The sequence below is a fragment of the Anomalospiza imberbis genome, chromosome 2 (genome assembly GCF_031753505.1).
Source record: "Anomalospiza imberbis isolate Cuckoo-Finch-1a 21T00152 chromosome 2, ASM3175350v1, whole genome shotgun sequence".
Lineage (NCBI taxonomy): Eukaryota > Metazoa > Chordata > Aves > Passeriformes > Viduidae > Anomalospiza > Anomalospiza imberbis.
Window position 1 is genome coordinate 70,398,758 of NC_089682.1, and position 16,848 is coordinate 70,415,605.

The 16,848-nt window shown below is 38.0% G+C and overlaps 1 protein-coding gene across 32 annotated transcripts in view; it reads right to left on the reverse strand.

Annotated features, from left to right (window-relative positions):
• The window catches only part of DLG2 (discs large MAGUK scaffold protein 2), a 984,419-nt gene that overhangs the window by 407,357 nt on the left and 560,214 nt on the right, over positions 1 to 16,848 (reverse strand). For 5 of the 32 annotated variants that reach the window (XM_068181628.1, XM_068181626.1, XM_068181622.1 and 2 more), the window contains exon 1: positions 9,637 to 9,968. The exons of the other annotated variants lie outside the window; for them this stretch is intronic. In XM_068181628.1, the coding sequence (XP_068037729.1) occupies positions 9,637 to 9,954 (318 nt within the window). In that variant the 5' untranslated portion in view covers positions 9,955 to 9,968. Of the gene's footprint in view, positions 1 to 9,636; positions 9,969 to 16,848 lie in introns of those variants that run through there. 32 annotated transcript variants of the gene reach the window in all.

Below are 16,848 nucleotides of genomic sequence, written 5' to 3' on the forward strand. Positions count from 1 at the left end.
AAAATAACTAGGAGAGATAACCTCAATTTCCAGCACAAATTATTTAACAAGTAATGTGTGAATTCCAGTTTTGTGCTGACTACATAGACTTAAATGCATCTCAGCTAAAAGAGAAGCTCCACTGAGAATACTGCCATGACAACTCAAAGAAAAAAAAGACAATATTTTTGCAGATTTATGCCTGCAGAAGTGATCAGATTGCTTCTACTTTTATACTTGAAGAAGCTGAGAAAGCTAGTAACTGCCCCAGAGGCAACTACAGTGTATCATGAGTCTGATTAATATGTGTAGTAGATCTACATGTGGTACATTACAGAAAAATTATGGTGCAGTCAAATCGACCCACAACAAACTGGTACTGCTCTGCTTCGTATTTCTATAGGGTTTCGCTTCTTTAAAATCATTAAAGATCTAAACAATAATTATTAAAATTATAATACTAATTATAGTAACCTATATTTTTCCAACTTCTTGTAAATTCTATAGGCCAGGGTTTTCTGAAATGCCCAGTGGGACCACTGGAACCTCATGAGGTTCAACAAGGCCAAGTTCTGAGCTCTCATACCTGGGTCAGGGAAACCAATGACATCAATACAGTCCAGGGGATGAAATGTATTAAAAGCAGCCCTGCAGACCAGGATTTGGGGGAGCTGGTGGATGAAAGGTTAAATGTGACTGGCAATGTGTGCTTGCAGGCCAGAAAGACAACTGTACCCTGGGCTGCCTCCAAAGAAGCTGTTAGAGAGTGTCCAGAGGGCCATGAGGACGGTGAAATGTCTTGAGAGGAAGCCACATGAGGAGAAGCTGAGGTCACTTAGTCTGTTCAGCCTGGAGCAGAGAAGTCTGAGGGGAGACCTCATTGTGGTCTAAAGCATGCTTATGAGGGGAATAGGAAGGGCAGGCACTGATCTCTTCTCTCTGGTGACAGGAGCCAAGGGAACTGCATGAAGCTGTGCTGTGGGAGGTTTAGGTCGGAGATTAGGAAAAGATTCATCACCCAGAGGGTGGTTGGGCACTGGAACAGGCTCCCCAGGGAAGTGGTCACAGCACCAAGCCTGACAGAATTCAAGGAGCATTTGGATAATGCTCTCAGGCATGAGGATGTGATTCTTAAGCCTGTCCTGTGCAGCACCTGCCTCTAAACTTCTGCCTGAGCTGGTGGTATAGAGACCATTCAAAAACACAGCAGCCCCAGACTGAAGATGAGGCCAGGGCTCTGCATTTTCTATTACCTTCTTACTGAACATCTAGATAAAAAATTGTGGTTCTTTTTCTTTCAAAATGTCATTTGGCTGTTTGATCCCATGTGCACAATTGCAGTCTCACAGACCATAAGTGACTTCTTCACTCATGACTGCAGGACAGATAGATTTTGATAGAACCCAGATGTGTCTGCTGAGCAGAAAGTGAGAACAGGGAAAATGAGCAAGTAGTCTCCAAAACTCTCAATTCCTTAAGTGAAACATTATTTCTGAATTCTTGGAGGCAGAAATGATCTTGTTACAAGTTTCTGTGCTTAGCATAGTCCCAACAGTTCTGCGCTTAACACAGCACTGCTGTGTTGTCAAAACCAAACTGCACATACCAGATTGCACATTAGTGTGACTACCTTTGGAAGAGGCAGCTGTGCTGGGACATGACCCTTGTCACATGCTTCTGCTCTCAGCCTTTTATGCTGGCACTAGAAGCTGTGCTAGTGGACATCAACTGGGCCATAAAATAGGTCTCTCAAACACCTATTTTTTTTTTCCCCCTCAAAGTAGGCTCTGTAGAATGTAGAAAAGTAAAAACAGAGCTTAGACCTTATATGTTGCATTGATTTTCAATGAATGTGATCAGCTCTCAGGTGAGTGATGGTCACAACATAAAACTTGGACAAACCAGCACATGGATAAGCAGTAATTCCTAGTCCTGTGATCATGAATGCAAGAAATAGCAGCTCAGTATGGAGCAAGTGTTTATTGAAATTTAAAAGCAAAACAAATGTAAACAAGGAGTCTGAAAAGAGAACAAGGAGTGTTAAAAGCCTCATTTAAACTGATTTCATACCTGGCTGCAGAGTAGCTGCTCTGGGAGGGCAGCTACAGGAATCCTGAGACAGTACTCCATTCCACTCTCATTTGAAATGCATAATGAAAATAATTTGTCTGATGTTCTGTTTGACCAATTATATGAACAGTTTCAGCTGCTGAAGTAACCTGCTTCTACTTGTACAAATACTTAATCAGAAAGGCAAAAATCTGTATTAAAAGTACAATATATACAAATCAAAACCAGCTGGTATTTTGCTAAATTGGATTTTGTACTGTATTCATAGCTGGCTCCTGTGACTTAAAAGAAAGCTTATACCAGAATTGGAATTTACAAAAAGGATTATTTTGTTTGTTTTTCTGATATTTGGTTTAGATATTAAAGGACCTCTGTTTTCAATGCATAAAGAATTCCTTTTTGATCCCTGTATTTCCAGCTCTCAGAATGATGGAAGACTTTGAAATTAGATGACTATTGGAGACAACTCTTCTTGATTAACTGTAGTAATTTATAAAAAATACTTACACAAAAGGATAAATGAGTATATGTTATTTAATTTATAAACTCTATTGTAATAATCTAAGGCTTATTTCAAAGCAAACACTGTTCTTAAAAGCAAAGTAATTGAGTCCATATTCCTTTCTTGACATTTTCTTGGCTTTATTTTTATTACCGTTCATCCAAAAGTCACATGCAGACACAGGGAAAGAGAGAGCTAAATTGGCAAACTCTGTAAATCTTGTCACTACTATAACCAGAAACTCCCTTTAGTTTTTTTAGGCTTTTTTTTTTTTTTTTTTTTTTTTTTGTGGAGAAGTCCGATATTTTTGTATCCCAGAACAGTTGAGAGAGACATTTCCAAAAGGGAGATCAATTTTCAGTTGTGTCTTCAAGTCACAACAAAATAGCTAAAACCAATTCTATCTCAATCTGAGCCATTGCTCAGTGTCCGGCTATAAATTGTCATGCATCACCCTTCACTTCTTTTCTTTGGATCAGACCAAAGACCTCTTGCTGAGTTGCTGTAAAGCATTTGCATCTTGGAATGCCCAATTTAAATGTAGTGGAACATTAGACACAAAGCCCAACTAGGGTTATCAACCTTATTACTAATCATTTTATGCAAACCATAAAGAAACAATTTCAGGAGGGTGTTTTTTCCTTTTAGTCCAGAGAGCATCCAGTTTATCAATCCTGTTGACATGCCACCAAAATGCTCCAGCAGCCTCATGAACCAGTCTAAAAGACAGGAAGACTGAAACCATATTATGCGGCCAGTGCTGTCAGAGTACTAGAGGGAAGAGTAAAGACTCTCCTGTGTTCTAAGTTCCTGTGGTAGCAAGGGTCTACTTGGGTGAAAATGCCTGGATAGTCCTAGGAGCGGATTACATGGCATGGCAAAATATAGAAAAAGTGAAGGAAAAATAAAAGGTTTTGAATCCCTTTGGGCTCTACCAGTTTGGGTTTCTAGAGAATTGCCCCTCTGTTTTCAAATATGATGAACAGTTTATCCATGGATGAATAAATGTGGGAAGTATTAGACAAAAGTATGAATAGCAGGAGAACTATCAGAATGCTTGTGCAGTTTTGGCTAATTACCAATGCTACAAACCCTGTTCAAACCCTACAATTCCCGTTCTGTGTCCCCTTTCATCCCCCTCTGAAAATCCCAGCAGCCAAATTACATGTCAAGGAGAGAAAATGTTCTTGGCTTTTTGGAGCATCTAGGAGGAAAAACTCTGAAATATTTGTTTAAATAAATACAAATGGTTGTATTTATTGCAACCATTGTTGCAATAAATGGTGCAACAAATGCAAATTAGGCATTAAGATATTTATGACTGAACAATCAGCAGGAGCCAAATAATGTGTAATTAAACCATAAATCATTACTATCATTGGTAAGTACAGTACATAGTTTATCCACTTCGGTATTAAAAGGAAAATATATGGAACATCTTGTACACAAATACTGTCACGATATACCTAACCATGCCTATTTCTTAAATTTCTTGGCTAACACTTAATATTATGTATTATCAAAAATATTAACATGGGTAAAAACCTGATACATTAATAGAAGGAGACAATATTATATAACCAATGAAAGAATATCAACTTTTCTTTTACTTTGAGAAGTCTGTCTTTGCAATGGAATACTGCATTATCAATCAAGGCAGGGATTGCTGAATTACCTCCTGTAAGATGTGAGATGGTGGAAAATCTGGGATGACTGACACCCCCCCAAGTTCCTGAATCTGAAGACCACAAAGCCTCCCAAATAATACTGGTGTATTCTTTTTCCTTTCCTTAAATAAAATTAAAAACAAATAAGCCTCCCCCCCAAAAAATCTCCTAAACCAACAAGAAAAAAACCCCAAAAAACCCAAAACAAAACAAAAAAAACCAACCCAAAATACCCTAAAAACCCAAAACAAAACAAAAACACCAAAAAAGGAACTTTTATGTTTAAAGGGAAAGTCCTACTGTGGCCTCAGCATATTTAGTTTCTGGCCTTTCCATTGCATACCATTCAAATTGGAGTCACATGAACAACCATCAAGCTAAGGAAATACATTTCCAAACAATTACAGAATCATAGAATTACTGAAGTTGGAACAGACCTCTAAGATCACTGAGTCTAATCATTAACCTAGTACTGCCAAGCCCACCTCTAGACCATGTCCCTACACAACACATCTAGGAATCTTTTAAATACCACTTTGCTGGGGAGGCTCTTATGCCTCATTTCATGTTACTTCTGACCAGGAGTGTTCCCTACATCACTAAGGAAATTGCTGGCCTCAACAGGCTAAGCTTTGATCCTCTTTTTATGCCAAACATAACTGCTATGAATTCAGTAGTAACAAAGATTTCCTGATATTGGTAGAAGAAACAGGTTAAACATGAATGCAAAAATCAAACTTTTTAAAGGCAGTTGTCCTGGGAGAGAATCAGATCTGAATGCCATCTAGAATGGTGCAGACGTGTCAAAGCCCTCTGACAGTGAGAGGGACTGGGTACAGGAATTGTTAGAACAATATCACTCATCTTCAAAAGACTATGAGAACAGCTTTTGTATTTCTGCATTTGTACATCTCTTACATAGCAGCTGCACAGATTGCTGACAATATTTCAATGACTGCACTTCTATGAATGCAGCATGAGGATCAAGGCAAGGCAAGATGCTGAATGAAGAGCTGTCTTCTAAATCCATTGATAACAGCATACCACCCTGAGAATGGAATATGAGCTTTTTTCCTCATGAAAAATTGCCCTGCTACTCCTATCAAAACTTGAGCTCAAGTTATGCCATCTAGCTCTCAACTGCCTTAAAGATTAAAAAGAAAAAAATCAAAAGTTCAAAAGCCAATTATTGCTCTTTATTTGCAGTTTAACTGGTAGTTTACTGGCACTTGGACACACTAGATTAGAGTGAAAAGCTATCCCTCAGCTAACTGAAATAGCTTGATGTAATTTTACAGCTGGGAGGGGCTTGCCAGAAGAATGGCCTCTTGCGTGTGGGAATCTGTGAACTGAAAGGAGTGATTTAAGCTTTCAAAAACCCAACTCATGATAAATAATTTTTTTATAGAGCTGGAAGAGCCAGCATATCTTAGAGTAGACCTTCTGTATTAGTACTGAGGCAGAATGCCTTAAGCAAGCTCTCACTTCATGCTACCATGCAAACAGCTCTCAAATGAAATACTGGCATTTCAGCACTAGCCCCTAAGACCTTCAAACACCAAAGACTGTTCTCAGCAGATCCTTGGGAATTTGGCTACTCACTGCCCTTTTAAAGTCATGCCACATCTATAGCCTAGGGTTTAGCTCACAAGCCTCAAAAGCAAGGTAACAAAACACAAATATTTCTTTCTAAAAGAAGAAATAGTTTCTTCTAAAAGAAACTGACTACTAAAAACCTTTTCTGATATTGATTGTAAAAAAGCCCCAACCAACCAAAAAAGTCATCAAAGCTGATATTGACAGTAAACTATTCAAAAATAGGTGAACATTCACACTTTTATGGAAGTTTTCAAAACAAAGCACATGAATGCACTTTTGTAAATGACACATTCAGGATACTATCTGCTATAAGATGGTTTTCTTTGAGAATATATCAAAATAGAAGGGCTGAAAATTTTATAGCAAATAGTTAGCTAAATTTTAGTGGACTCCAATACTGTCTTCTGAACTGGGAAACATCCAAAGATGGGAATCTACTTCTACACCTTCCCTCCCCCTCAAAATTACAATCCTGAGCTGATGAAATCCAAAAACTCATATTGGGACAGCGTTTATAGAGGAGGACACCCTAATAGAGAACACACAAAGTAAAATTCATACTTTGGACCTCCTAAAACAAGAACAGCAACACAAACTCTGCAATTTCCTCTTCAATCTACAATCAGGGCAATGCAGACTCCTATCCCTCTGTCCCTTCTGCACAAAAAATGTATTCATTGAACACCTTCAAATAAACATATATTTCGGATCTTATTAATTGCTACATTGCATGTGCCAGCAATCTAGAGGTGCCTACAGGTAAAGTCCATCCAATGTTACAAACCAAATCCCATGGCATAATGACCCAAGGAAAACACCAGGTCATCTCCTTGCCTCTGCAAGGCCCTCTTCCACCCTCAAATTTTTCTCAGATCTCTCACAGCATAACAGTGACCTGAAGTATGAAGTCACTGAGTAAATCACAGAAATCATATCATTCCATTATACCAATGGTCATAGAGATGCCCAGTGCACTGCATAGACAAAGAATATTTCTAAGCAACAGAGATATTTAAAACTTGCCTGTTAACTTACTTTTCTTTTAACTTTCCCCCCATCCCTTTTTCTTTTACATAAAGAAACAGAACTGTAAATGTATTTGTCAAAAAGGAATGGAAGTTAAAAGCCAAATTAAGTCTTGGAATCAAATTTCCATCTAAACATGATTTAAGCTCACTTTCAAAACTTTCAAAATTTGGGGGTTTTGGTTTGGGGTTTTTTTGATTTCTTCCTTTTTTTTTTTTTTTTTTTTTTTTTAATCTCGAGTTAATTTCTATTTGGATATACAGAGAGAGTTCTTGTACCCACAAGTCAACATGACATTACAAGCAAACATAAACATGCAAGTCAGCAAAGCAGAACTTTTTAAGACAGTTGTAATACCAATAATACCAGAGTGATACTCTTTGCTCTAGCATACTAAAGAAGAAGAAAAGCAAAAGAAACTTTTTTTCTGACAAAGAAAATAGAGCTGTGTAAAATAAAATCAATAAAATCAACACTTCTGTCAGGATCAGGATGCCAAAGTGCACATTAGTAACAGCTGTCAAGTACACCCTGTAGGAATGAAGGACCTGTGAATTCAGTTTGGTACAATAGTACTATCAAGAAGCAGTTTCATAAGGTCTTTCATATGTCTGAAGAAAGTAGTCTCTCCTAAAAGAAGTCACGAAGAAGAAAAACCTGATCAGAACTTTATATAATAAAACAATCCACCTTGGAAGCTATCAATGTCTTATTTATTCTCACATTTACACATTAAATAGACATTTAAAATAAATTCTCCTTTTTTTTTCCTTCCTTAGAGCAGCAAATTTAACTGTTCCACCACATCACTTTATTTTAGCAAGAAAAAGATTTACCCATCAACATAGCCCTCAAAAAACATCGCTGTCTTCCACCTGCATCCCCAAACTAGGGAGAAGTAATAAGGGCAGCCCCATAAGATTTTCTCATATCGCCACTATGCAATATCATTGATGGTTTTCTAGGTGTATGTACATACAACAATACATGTACACACACACAAATGTACAGACATTTCTCCATTCCTGCCCATACCTTACACAATGCCTACTTTGCAGAGAGAAGAGGAGATTATTATTTGAAACAAACTATCTCTCAACTCTATGACACTGAAACCACCAAGCATTTGCCCAAGTGCATCAGTGTACCCCTAGACACAGTGATAAATTCATTATAGACACAACCCAAGAAAGGCACCTTCCTAAACAGAATAAGGTAGTTGGCATTCAGAACACACAGTAAAGCAAGTTTCCAGAACAAAGTTCTGTATTAAATATAAGTACATAAACATGAATAATTCCACATTATCTAAACACACGAAGATGTGATCATAAAGGTATTAGAACTACAGAAATAACTTTACAATACATCTTAGAAGGGCCTTTTTTTTTAAAGAATGCTCCTACATTTTCACTTTATAAATTCTGTACCTTTGAAAACCAAGGAGCTCTTTCATTGAAGGTATTTTTTTCCTTTAAGCTTTTTCCAAATCAAAAAGAGCCTAAGAAAATATTTAGAACTTTTTATAATTCAAAATTGAAAAAAATCTAATCCAATGCTTTATATATTATAATAACATTGGCTTTATTACAAGATAAAGTGCTGTATATGCCTTGTATATGAAAGAAAATATAGAAAATATTTTGTAGTCACATGTAACATTTTGGTCACTCAAAAATGTAACAGAAAGCTTAGTTTTTACACTTGATCCTAGATTTGAGAGAAAAAAAGCTTTTTTATATAACAATCACTTTCAGTCAAAAGAACATCACTTTTTCAGACTATAACACAAGATAAAATACATCTACACTATATGACAATCCTTTGCCTTATTGTTTTTCTGTAGAGTGAAAAAATATTAAAACTATTTCCATGAAAGAATTGATGTAATCTCTAGAGATGATGCCCATGTTCAGCACGGGCTGATGCTAGTTAAACTCTAGTGTACACTATATCAGTAAGTAAAGACATATTTCAAAAATTTATTTCAGCAATACATTCTGCCTTTTTCTACTGTGAAATGTTACACAAAAACATTTGATGTTGCCATGATAGAAAGCTTTTTTGAATAAGCTGAAAGTTTGCTAAGTGAGTCACGAAAACATGAATGAGTGGAGGTAGTTTTAATGCTTTTTAGTATTAACCATCCTATGAGTGTCACTGAGATTCCTATTTCACAGAGCTGGGTTTCAGTCTAGCTGCTTACAGGTAATTGTACACATCAGAGACCCTGCTTGGTTTATATTTGAAAATGCACTGCCCTGCCTTTAAATAAAAATCAATAGATTCATGAAAGCTAAAGAGCTATTTCATATTTATTAGAAATTTCAACTACATTTGAAGTTCCAAAGAGGAGAAAGAGGCCACATTTTCTCTTATCAGTAAATCTAACACCCTCTCCCCCATGTTGTCTCAAAATATTATCTTAACTCCATGCGATATTTGAAAACAAACTGTATACAGAAGCTCACAAAATCCATTACACATGGGAGATAAACACACCAGTTCTATGTACCACAATGGAATATGAAGTCTGCAGAACGCGGAGGCACAAACCAAAACATTTTAACAACAAAGCCTTTCCAAGAACAGCTCATTTCACCGGCAACAGAGAAGCAATGCCCAAACACAGATAGGACCCAGCCGACAGCTTGCCCTTGCATATAAAATTTCCAGAATAAACCACTGAACACACATCGGGACACATCACAGAAAGTTGTCGACACCACCAAACCTCACTTTCTCTCCCTGGAGCATCCTCCAAGTCGCTCGCAGAGTGAAGAATCAGCTCACCTGCACCGGGGGGGGCCAGCCGTGGGCACAGCCGCACTCTGACCACCACTGCCCCTGGCTGCCCTGGGGCTTGGCTGGGCATTTGGGGGGGCTCTTCCGCACCGTGTCCCACAAAGGGACCAACTTGCCCCTGCCCTGGCCGCCGCCCGCGGCTCCCCAGGAGGGCAGCGCCTGAGAGCTGTGCGGGAGGCCCGGCGGATGCTGGTGCCAGCGGCAGGCGCAGCGGGCATCCCTGGCGGCGGGGGGCACATTCCTGCCCCCGTCCGAGCCCTCGGCGCCCCTGCCGCAGCTGTGCTGCCTGGGGAGGTGCCCGTGCATGGCTCGCCCTGCCCGCTGGGTATGGACGCGCTGCCGGCGGCGCGGGCGAGGCGCGGCGGCGGGGCCCGGCCAGCCCGGGGGCAGCGCTGGCTAGCGGCGGGGCAGCGCTGGCTAGCGGCGGGGCAGCGCTGGCTAGCGGCGGGGCATGGCGGCAGCCCGGGCCGGCGGGGCCGCTGCCCAGCAGCCCCGTGTCAAAGCCGGACTCCACTCGCGCAGCCACTTGACAGCATCCCCGCTGCAGGCAGAAGCAATCAATGCTCTGCGTGGCTGGGACGCACGCCTGCATCCCTTTCTGGATGACAAACCACGGGAAGGGAAGGGGAAAAAAAAAATCCAACAACCAACAAAAACCACTCTTGCAATTTTCGGGAAGGTTTAGTCATTTTCTAGCTGACCCTGACACGAGTCACAGGCACCCTGCTAAAGCACATTTATATGTACAAGCTTTACAGGCAAATTGCTTCCTCGTGGAAATAGATCCAGACAAAGTACTGAAAAAGATACTCCTTTACCGAAGATCCAAAGAGACGCGAGAGCGTTGTTTTCCCTGCATGCCTGAAAAGACCTTGTCAACAAAATTGCATCAGAAGATGCAAACGGCAAGTCCGGGAAGAATATTATCTGCCCTAAATGCTAAACCACAGCATGAACGAAGGTATGTGCTAATGTGCACAAACACAGCTGAGAGAGCAAGAGGCTGAATTTAAAAATAAAGCCAAAAAGACCTATGCCACTAATGAACAACTCTCCAGCATCTATAAGATTTAATGTGAATATATACTTTTTTGGTGTGTGTAAGGACCTCAGGATTCTGATTGATGTATCATTTTCTCTTCTGTTTTTCACCCCTTAAAAATTCTTTGGTGCTTGCCAATAACCTTCTGTACAGAGTTTTCTGTAAATTCCCTCTCGGGTTTTTCTTCCTAATACAATCTCACTACCTTAAATTATTCTGAATTCTTTCTTTGAGAGTATTTTCTTTTATTTCTTCTTATAGAAGTGACAGAAGTGTAAAGTGAATAAATCTGGTCCGATTATTCCAAACACTTTGATATTTTTAGGGGTGTTCTCCACTCTCAGGTACCTCAGTCCTTAGGCCTGTAAGACACCCATTGGATCATGGACTTGTATATGTGTATATTTTTTTAGATTTTCTTTTAACTTAAGCATATTTCAGGTACATTTAACCATGGGAAATAACATATTGATTTCTAAAAACAAATACAGGAATGTGTAAGAATACTTTTGGGTCTGTTGGTGTTCAACTAGGATTTCTGTGGTGTTCAACACACAGAAATTAAAAAGAATTAGTAATATATATATAGTTTTACTATTACAAAGTCTAAAAAAATTATCTACTTTTAAAAATTTCAAAGACAAAGACAACTATGACTATCTGCAAATATGCTTTCAAGTGAGATAAATGAATTTTTACAAATGCGTTGATGCCAAAAAACTTGATTCAGTTATTTAATTCCTCCTACATAGCTAACCTACAATTCCTCAAAACTTAGACATTGCTAAAATGCATAACAAACTCTGGCAGTAACTCTTGAATTAAAAAAAAAAAAAAAAAGGCAATGCTTTAACAGTGGGGAAAATATTTTGACAACACTGCAGTTCAAATTGCTGCATGTGAAACTCACATCAGTTTTAGCTGTATTTTCATTCAAGGTGCTTGTCCCAGTTATACTAAACTGATGTGATAATGCAAGGTTTATTCTGAACTCCACTGAACAGCCAAAACTGTACACCATATACTCTCACATAACAAAAACCCAACTGCAAGAACTCTCAGAGCTTGGCATAGAATTCAGGTCACTTCATGTTTGAAAAAGAACTATTAATGCACTTCTGAATTGCAAGCATAGATGTGGAAGCCAGCACTTAAAAACCTGAGCTAAGGGAGTCTACAAGAAAAGCACTGCCACATGTAAAGTAAATGTAAAGTTACATAAGTCTGAATCCATCTTTTGCAGTTGTACTCAAGCATAAGAAGTGAATATGTGTGAGCTGTCCAGAAAGCTGCTTTCCTCTAGTGCTCAAGAGAAATTCAACCCTGAGTACCTAAAAACTTGTCTACCAGAAGGTAATTCAAGTCATTACTGCACCTCTTCCAGCAGAACTACATTGATTAAAGAAATGTATATAATGACATTATGTGAAACTATAAATCATATTTATAAAACTGTAACATACTTATTTACATGTCATATATATAAAACAAAACACTAAAAAAGCCAAATTCAGTTTTTGTTTCCATCTTTGTAGACCTATATTAGCAGTGTCCATCAACCTAGTTCACCCCAGACTATCCCAATGCTATTCCAGCTTTCTCAAATGCCAGTAAAAATCTTAAAAAAATAAAAAATCATTAATAGATATTAGATATTTCAAAGCTATTTGGAGCAACCTGGATAATTGCACAAGTAACCAAAAAAACCCAACAAAACTTAAAAAGCTACTCAAAATAATATACAATATATGTACAAATCAGGGCAAGCAATGGCTACAATATGATTGGGGAGTGTAAAGAATCTACACATTCCATGATCATACATAGTCTGTAGACCACCCACACACAAAATTTTGGGTAAAGTCAACTGTACCAGAGCACTAAACTGTCTATCACAAACCTCCCAAGCCCTGTATTTTAAAGCAGTAGATGAACTTTTAGCAACCTTAGTGCACCCCAACCAGAAAAATGCAGGACTAATGGCATCCTTTTGATTGTAACATTCATGTTAAAACAGTACCTTTGAAATAGACTCTTACCAGAATGTGGTAAAAGGTTGGTGTTTTTTTTTTTTTTTTTCTTTTTTTCCAAAAGAATTTGACACCATTGAACATGGCCTAGAAGTGTTGGGTAGGTTCAGGGTATTTCATCCATCAAAAATTAGTGAAGAATTCATACAAATAAATTCTTTTACTTCCAACACTTTTTTTTAAAGGGTGTCACTGCCTATGTGGGACAAAAACACTTGAATATAGGATGCATATGTGCAACTAATCGTCAGACAGCATGGTAAGATGGATTCAAAAGATAATGCAATTTCATCCGCTGTAATTGAACCATTGTATTAGAGAGGATGGCACGCACCTCTGGATGAACTTGCATTAACACGTGGCTCAAATCCACATGTCCAACTGTCGCCCCAATTTGGTAGTAACTGCTGCACAAGGCAAAACTGAATATTGTACGAGAGAGGATGTGAACTGTGTTTGACCCAATACTGTTGTGGAAAAATCTCACTAATTTTCTTTTTAAAATATTAAGAAGGCATGACAAAATGGAGCAAATAGATTTAGCTGATATTGTACCAGCACAAATAACTGTAACTGGATTACAGCAATGTTGGACATACACCAAAAATAAATGCTGAGAATAGTTTGCTTCAGGCAAAAATGTGCATATGGGAAAGAAAAAGTGCATATGGGATACAAAAATTATTAATAGAGTTCTGAAAGGGAAGCTAGAATCATGGGCAAAGATGATCTAGATGTAGTAACAGATTTTTCCCTTCAACCAACAATGCAATGTTATGCAACCATAAAAAAATTCAGAATAAAAGAAGAACAATAAACATGGACTGGATCAATATATTAGAGTTCCTAAATTTTTATAAATACTTTTCTTGAAGGAAAAAATAACATGAACAATTACTAACACAATAGCAAAACTACTGAAATAAGTCAAAGGCAATTTCTTCGCAAGTTTTTTGTTTGGTTACTGAAATGCAATCTTGTGTAAAAATAATATTCTCAGCGGTGACATGGGCTAGAAGGAATAGTTATGATTAGGCCAAGATCAGGCCAGGAGCCAACAAATCTGGCATAAGTTATTGTTATCATAGTGTACCCAGGAAATCTTGGGCAAATAATTTGATTTTCATAACCATTCATATGCAAAATGAAAAACAAACCAAAAAACAATGCTTCATTTAATAAAACTAGAATGTAAGAGGTGGGGAAAGAGCTGAAATAAAACAACTCAGCTTCTATTTCAGGTCTGTCTACTCCTCTCTTCTTCTTGGTATTCAAGGCAAGAAGCATGCAGGAATACAACACCAAAAATAACACAGTAGAAGAAGAAAAATATAATAGACAGCTCATTAAAAAATTTACCATTAAGGAACTTTCACTGGAAATCTATCAATGATTTTAAAGAGTAATATTTTGCTTATTTTAAAAAAAAGTGTGATCCCCATATCCTTACACAATAGGATGGGTCTCAATTTTAGAGGTTTTGCAGAAAAATACCTGCACAGCACTGGGACACAGCTGCCTGCACAACATATCTGTCTGCATGATCAAGGGCATGTTCTTTTCATTTTTATCAGAGGCTAGAAAAGCTTAAGGAACTACAAACATATCAATTTTCAGTGTTAGCTCCATGTCCTAGGGTTAACATAAGGACAATCACTTAGAAATCAAGATCCAATGAAAAAGAAAAATGACAAGCATTTGGAAGGGAACTATATCAAGAGAAGAAAATAACCCTCAGCTGGGAATATTAAGTCACAGTCAATCATGTCAAAGCTGGTGGAGAACAGCGCAGCAGGTTTACCAATTTCACATCCAAGTGAACTAAAGAGTCATAAAATTTCAGTGGTGTGAAATACAAGAGCATTTCCATGCCAATACAGGAATTTCCCTTACTGGACCTGCTATTTTCAGGTAGAGCTGTTGTGCTGGATTCAGCTGGAGTAGATGTAATTTTCATACAGTGGCTGGTATGGGGCTGTGTTTTGGATTTTCTACTGAACATAGACATTTTTGTTATCGCTGAGCAGGCCTTACACAGAGCCAAGGCTTTTGCTCCTCCTCATATTGCTACAATGGCAAGGGAGCTGGGGATGCACCTATGTACAACAGATAGTTTTTGATCTAGAAAAAGAAATTCAGCTATGTCAGGTGTCCATTCAGATAGCAATGTAAGAAGAAAAGTATACCGTGAATACCCAGCATATATCCATAGAATGAGTTAGTCAGGAGCCTCGTTACAGTTACAGTGCATATGGATACATGCACAGTGTGAACTGTATAAAGGATGGGGAAAACATTAGCAAGCTAGAATTTTTATTCCAATGCTGGCTATCCATGTAGAAAAGAAACCTGCCAATAAGCTGGCTCAGACAATCTTTTTTAGGTGCAGTGCCTATGACAATATCCTCTAAGTGATTACTTCCTATTAGATTTATTTTGAAAGAACTTAAATTTATGAGCAGACAATAAAAAATTGTTTCTTCCCTATGAAGCTATTTGTGTTAGGTTCTTAATATATCTTTGAAGAGTTTGACACAGTTCTGTCACTGTCTTGTTATGGGCCAGTTATAAGCTTCCACTGCAGAAGAATGGAAGGCAAAAAGATGTGAGCACACATCACAGCCAAAAATAAGACAAGGTTCAGAGCATACACTATGAAGAATTCAAGTTACTAAGCTCCCTCTTCAGCCTTCGGAAAGCAAAGATTTAACAGACTAACACGAACTTCAGAACAAAAGCAAGACAATTTGATGGAACATAACTGATTCAATATTAAAAGAACAACAAAAATCAGTCTTGTTCCTCTACAGTCCATACATGGCTACCCTTGAGATTTCATTTCAGTTGAAAATATTGTCTAAAAATATTTCCCAAACAGAAATATGCTAGCATGTTTTTGTGAAAGAATTGCATACATGTCAATGTGCTGTGTATTTAAATGATAGGGACAGTCCCTGAAACAAGAATGATTTGTAAGCAAGATGAATCCCTGATGGCTCTATAATGAAAATAGCTTTACCCATATACAAACCCATACCCAGTTTATGTAAAATGTCTTAATTACTTGGAAGAGTAAAACCAAGTTGTTAGCCTTATTTGGAGCCTCAATAACATTACATTTTATGTACACCAAGTGACCTCAAAGGCTGTACCCATTGCTCTCTGCTTTGAAGAGGTTTTTGAGCTTAATGCATGATGGACAAAGTAGACTTCTAGAGTCTGTGTTGTACAGTAGGTCAAGCCAGCCACAATTCTCAGGCTAGCACTGCACAAATAAAGGAAAGCAAGCTAATGGCTGAGATAAAAAGCAGTTTCTCTGTATAAATGGATGTAAATACAGCCTGCTATTCATAGCTACTTAGTTTTAGGAAGAGAAGATCTAATTGTGAAGATTTTTTTTTTTTTTTTTTTGGTAACATAAAAATCCAGGAAAGAAACCCTAAGTTACAAACACATGAATTCTCCTGGAACCACTTGCTGTATGAGGAAAATAATCTGTTCTACATAACAGGGCCACTAAGAAAGCACATCAGCTTCTGAAGGAAAAAGTTATTATTTATTGTCAAAAGGCAAATTACATTTAGATAATTCAAACAAATCTGACCTCTTTCTCCTTTTTGGTAGAAAATCTCAGATGCTTTGCTTTTATAATTTGGGACAGCAAACATGATTGGAAGAAAAAAGCCAGAAGAAATGAGCAACCTGAAATTGAAATCTTGCCAACTTATAGAATTATCAAAATATTAGAATTGAAAGGGACCTTAAAATCATCTAATTTCAAGTCCTTTGCCATAGTCAGAGACACCTCCCACTAGACTTTCTCAAAGCCCCATCCAACCTGTCTTTTAACACTCCCACCACACAGCATCCATGAGTTCTCTGGGCAACCTGTCCCAGTTCCTCACAGTAAAGAATTTCTTCACCGTATCTAATATAAATCTACCCTCCTTCATCTTAAGGCCCTTTCCCCTGGCTCTATCACTACATACCCTTGTGGAAAGTCCATGTCTATCCTTCTTGCATCCCTTTAGGTCCTGGAAAGCTACTGTAAGGTCTCCCTGAAGCCTTCTCTTTTCCAGTATGAACAGCACTAATTCTCACAGCCTGTATTCATAGCAGAGCTGCTCC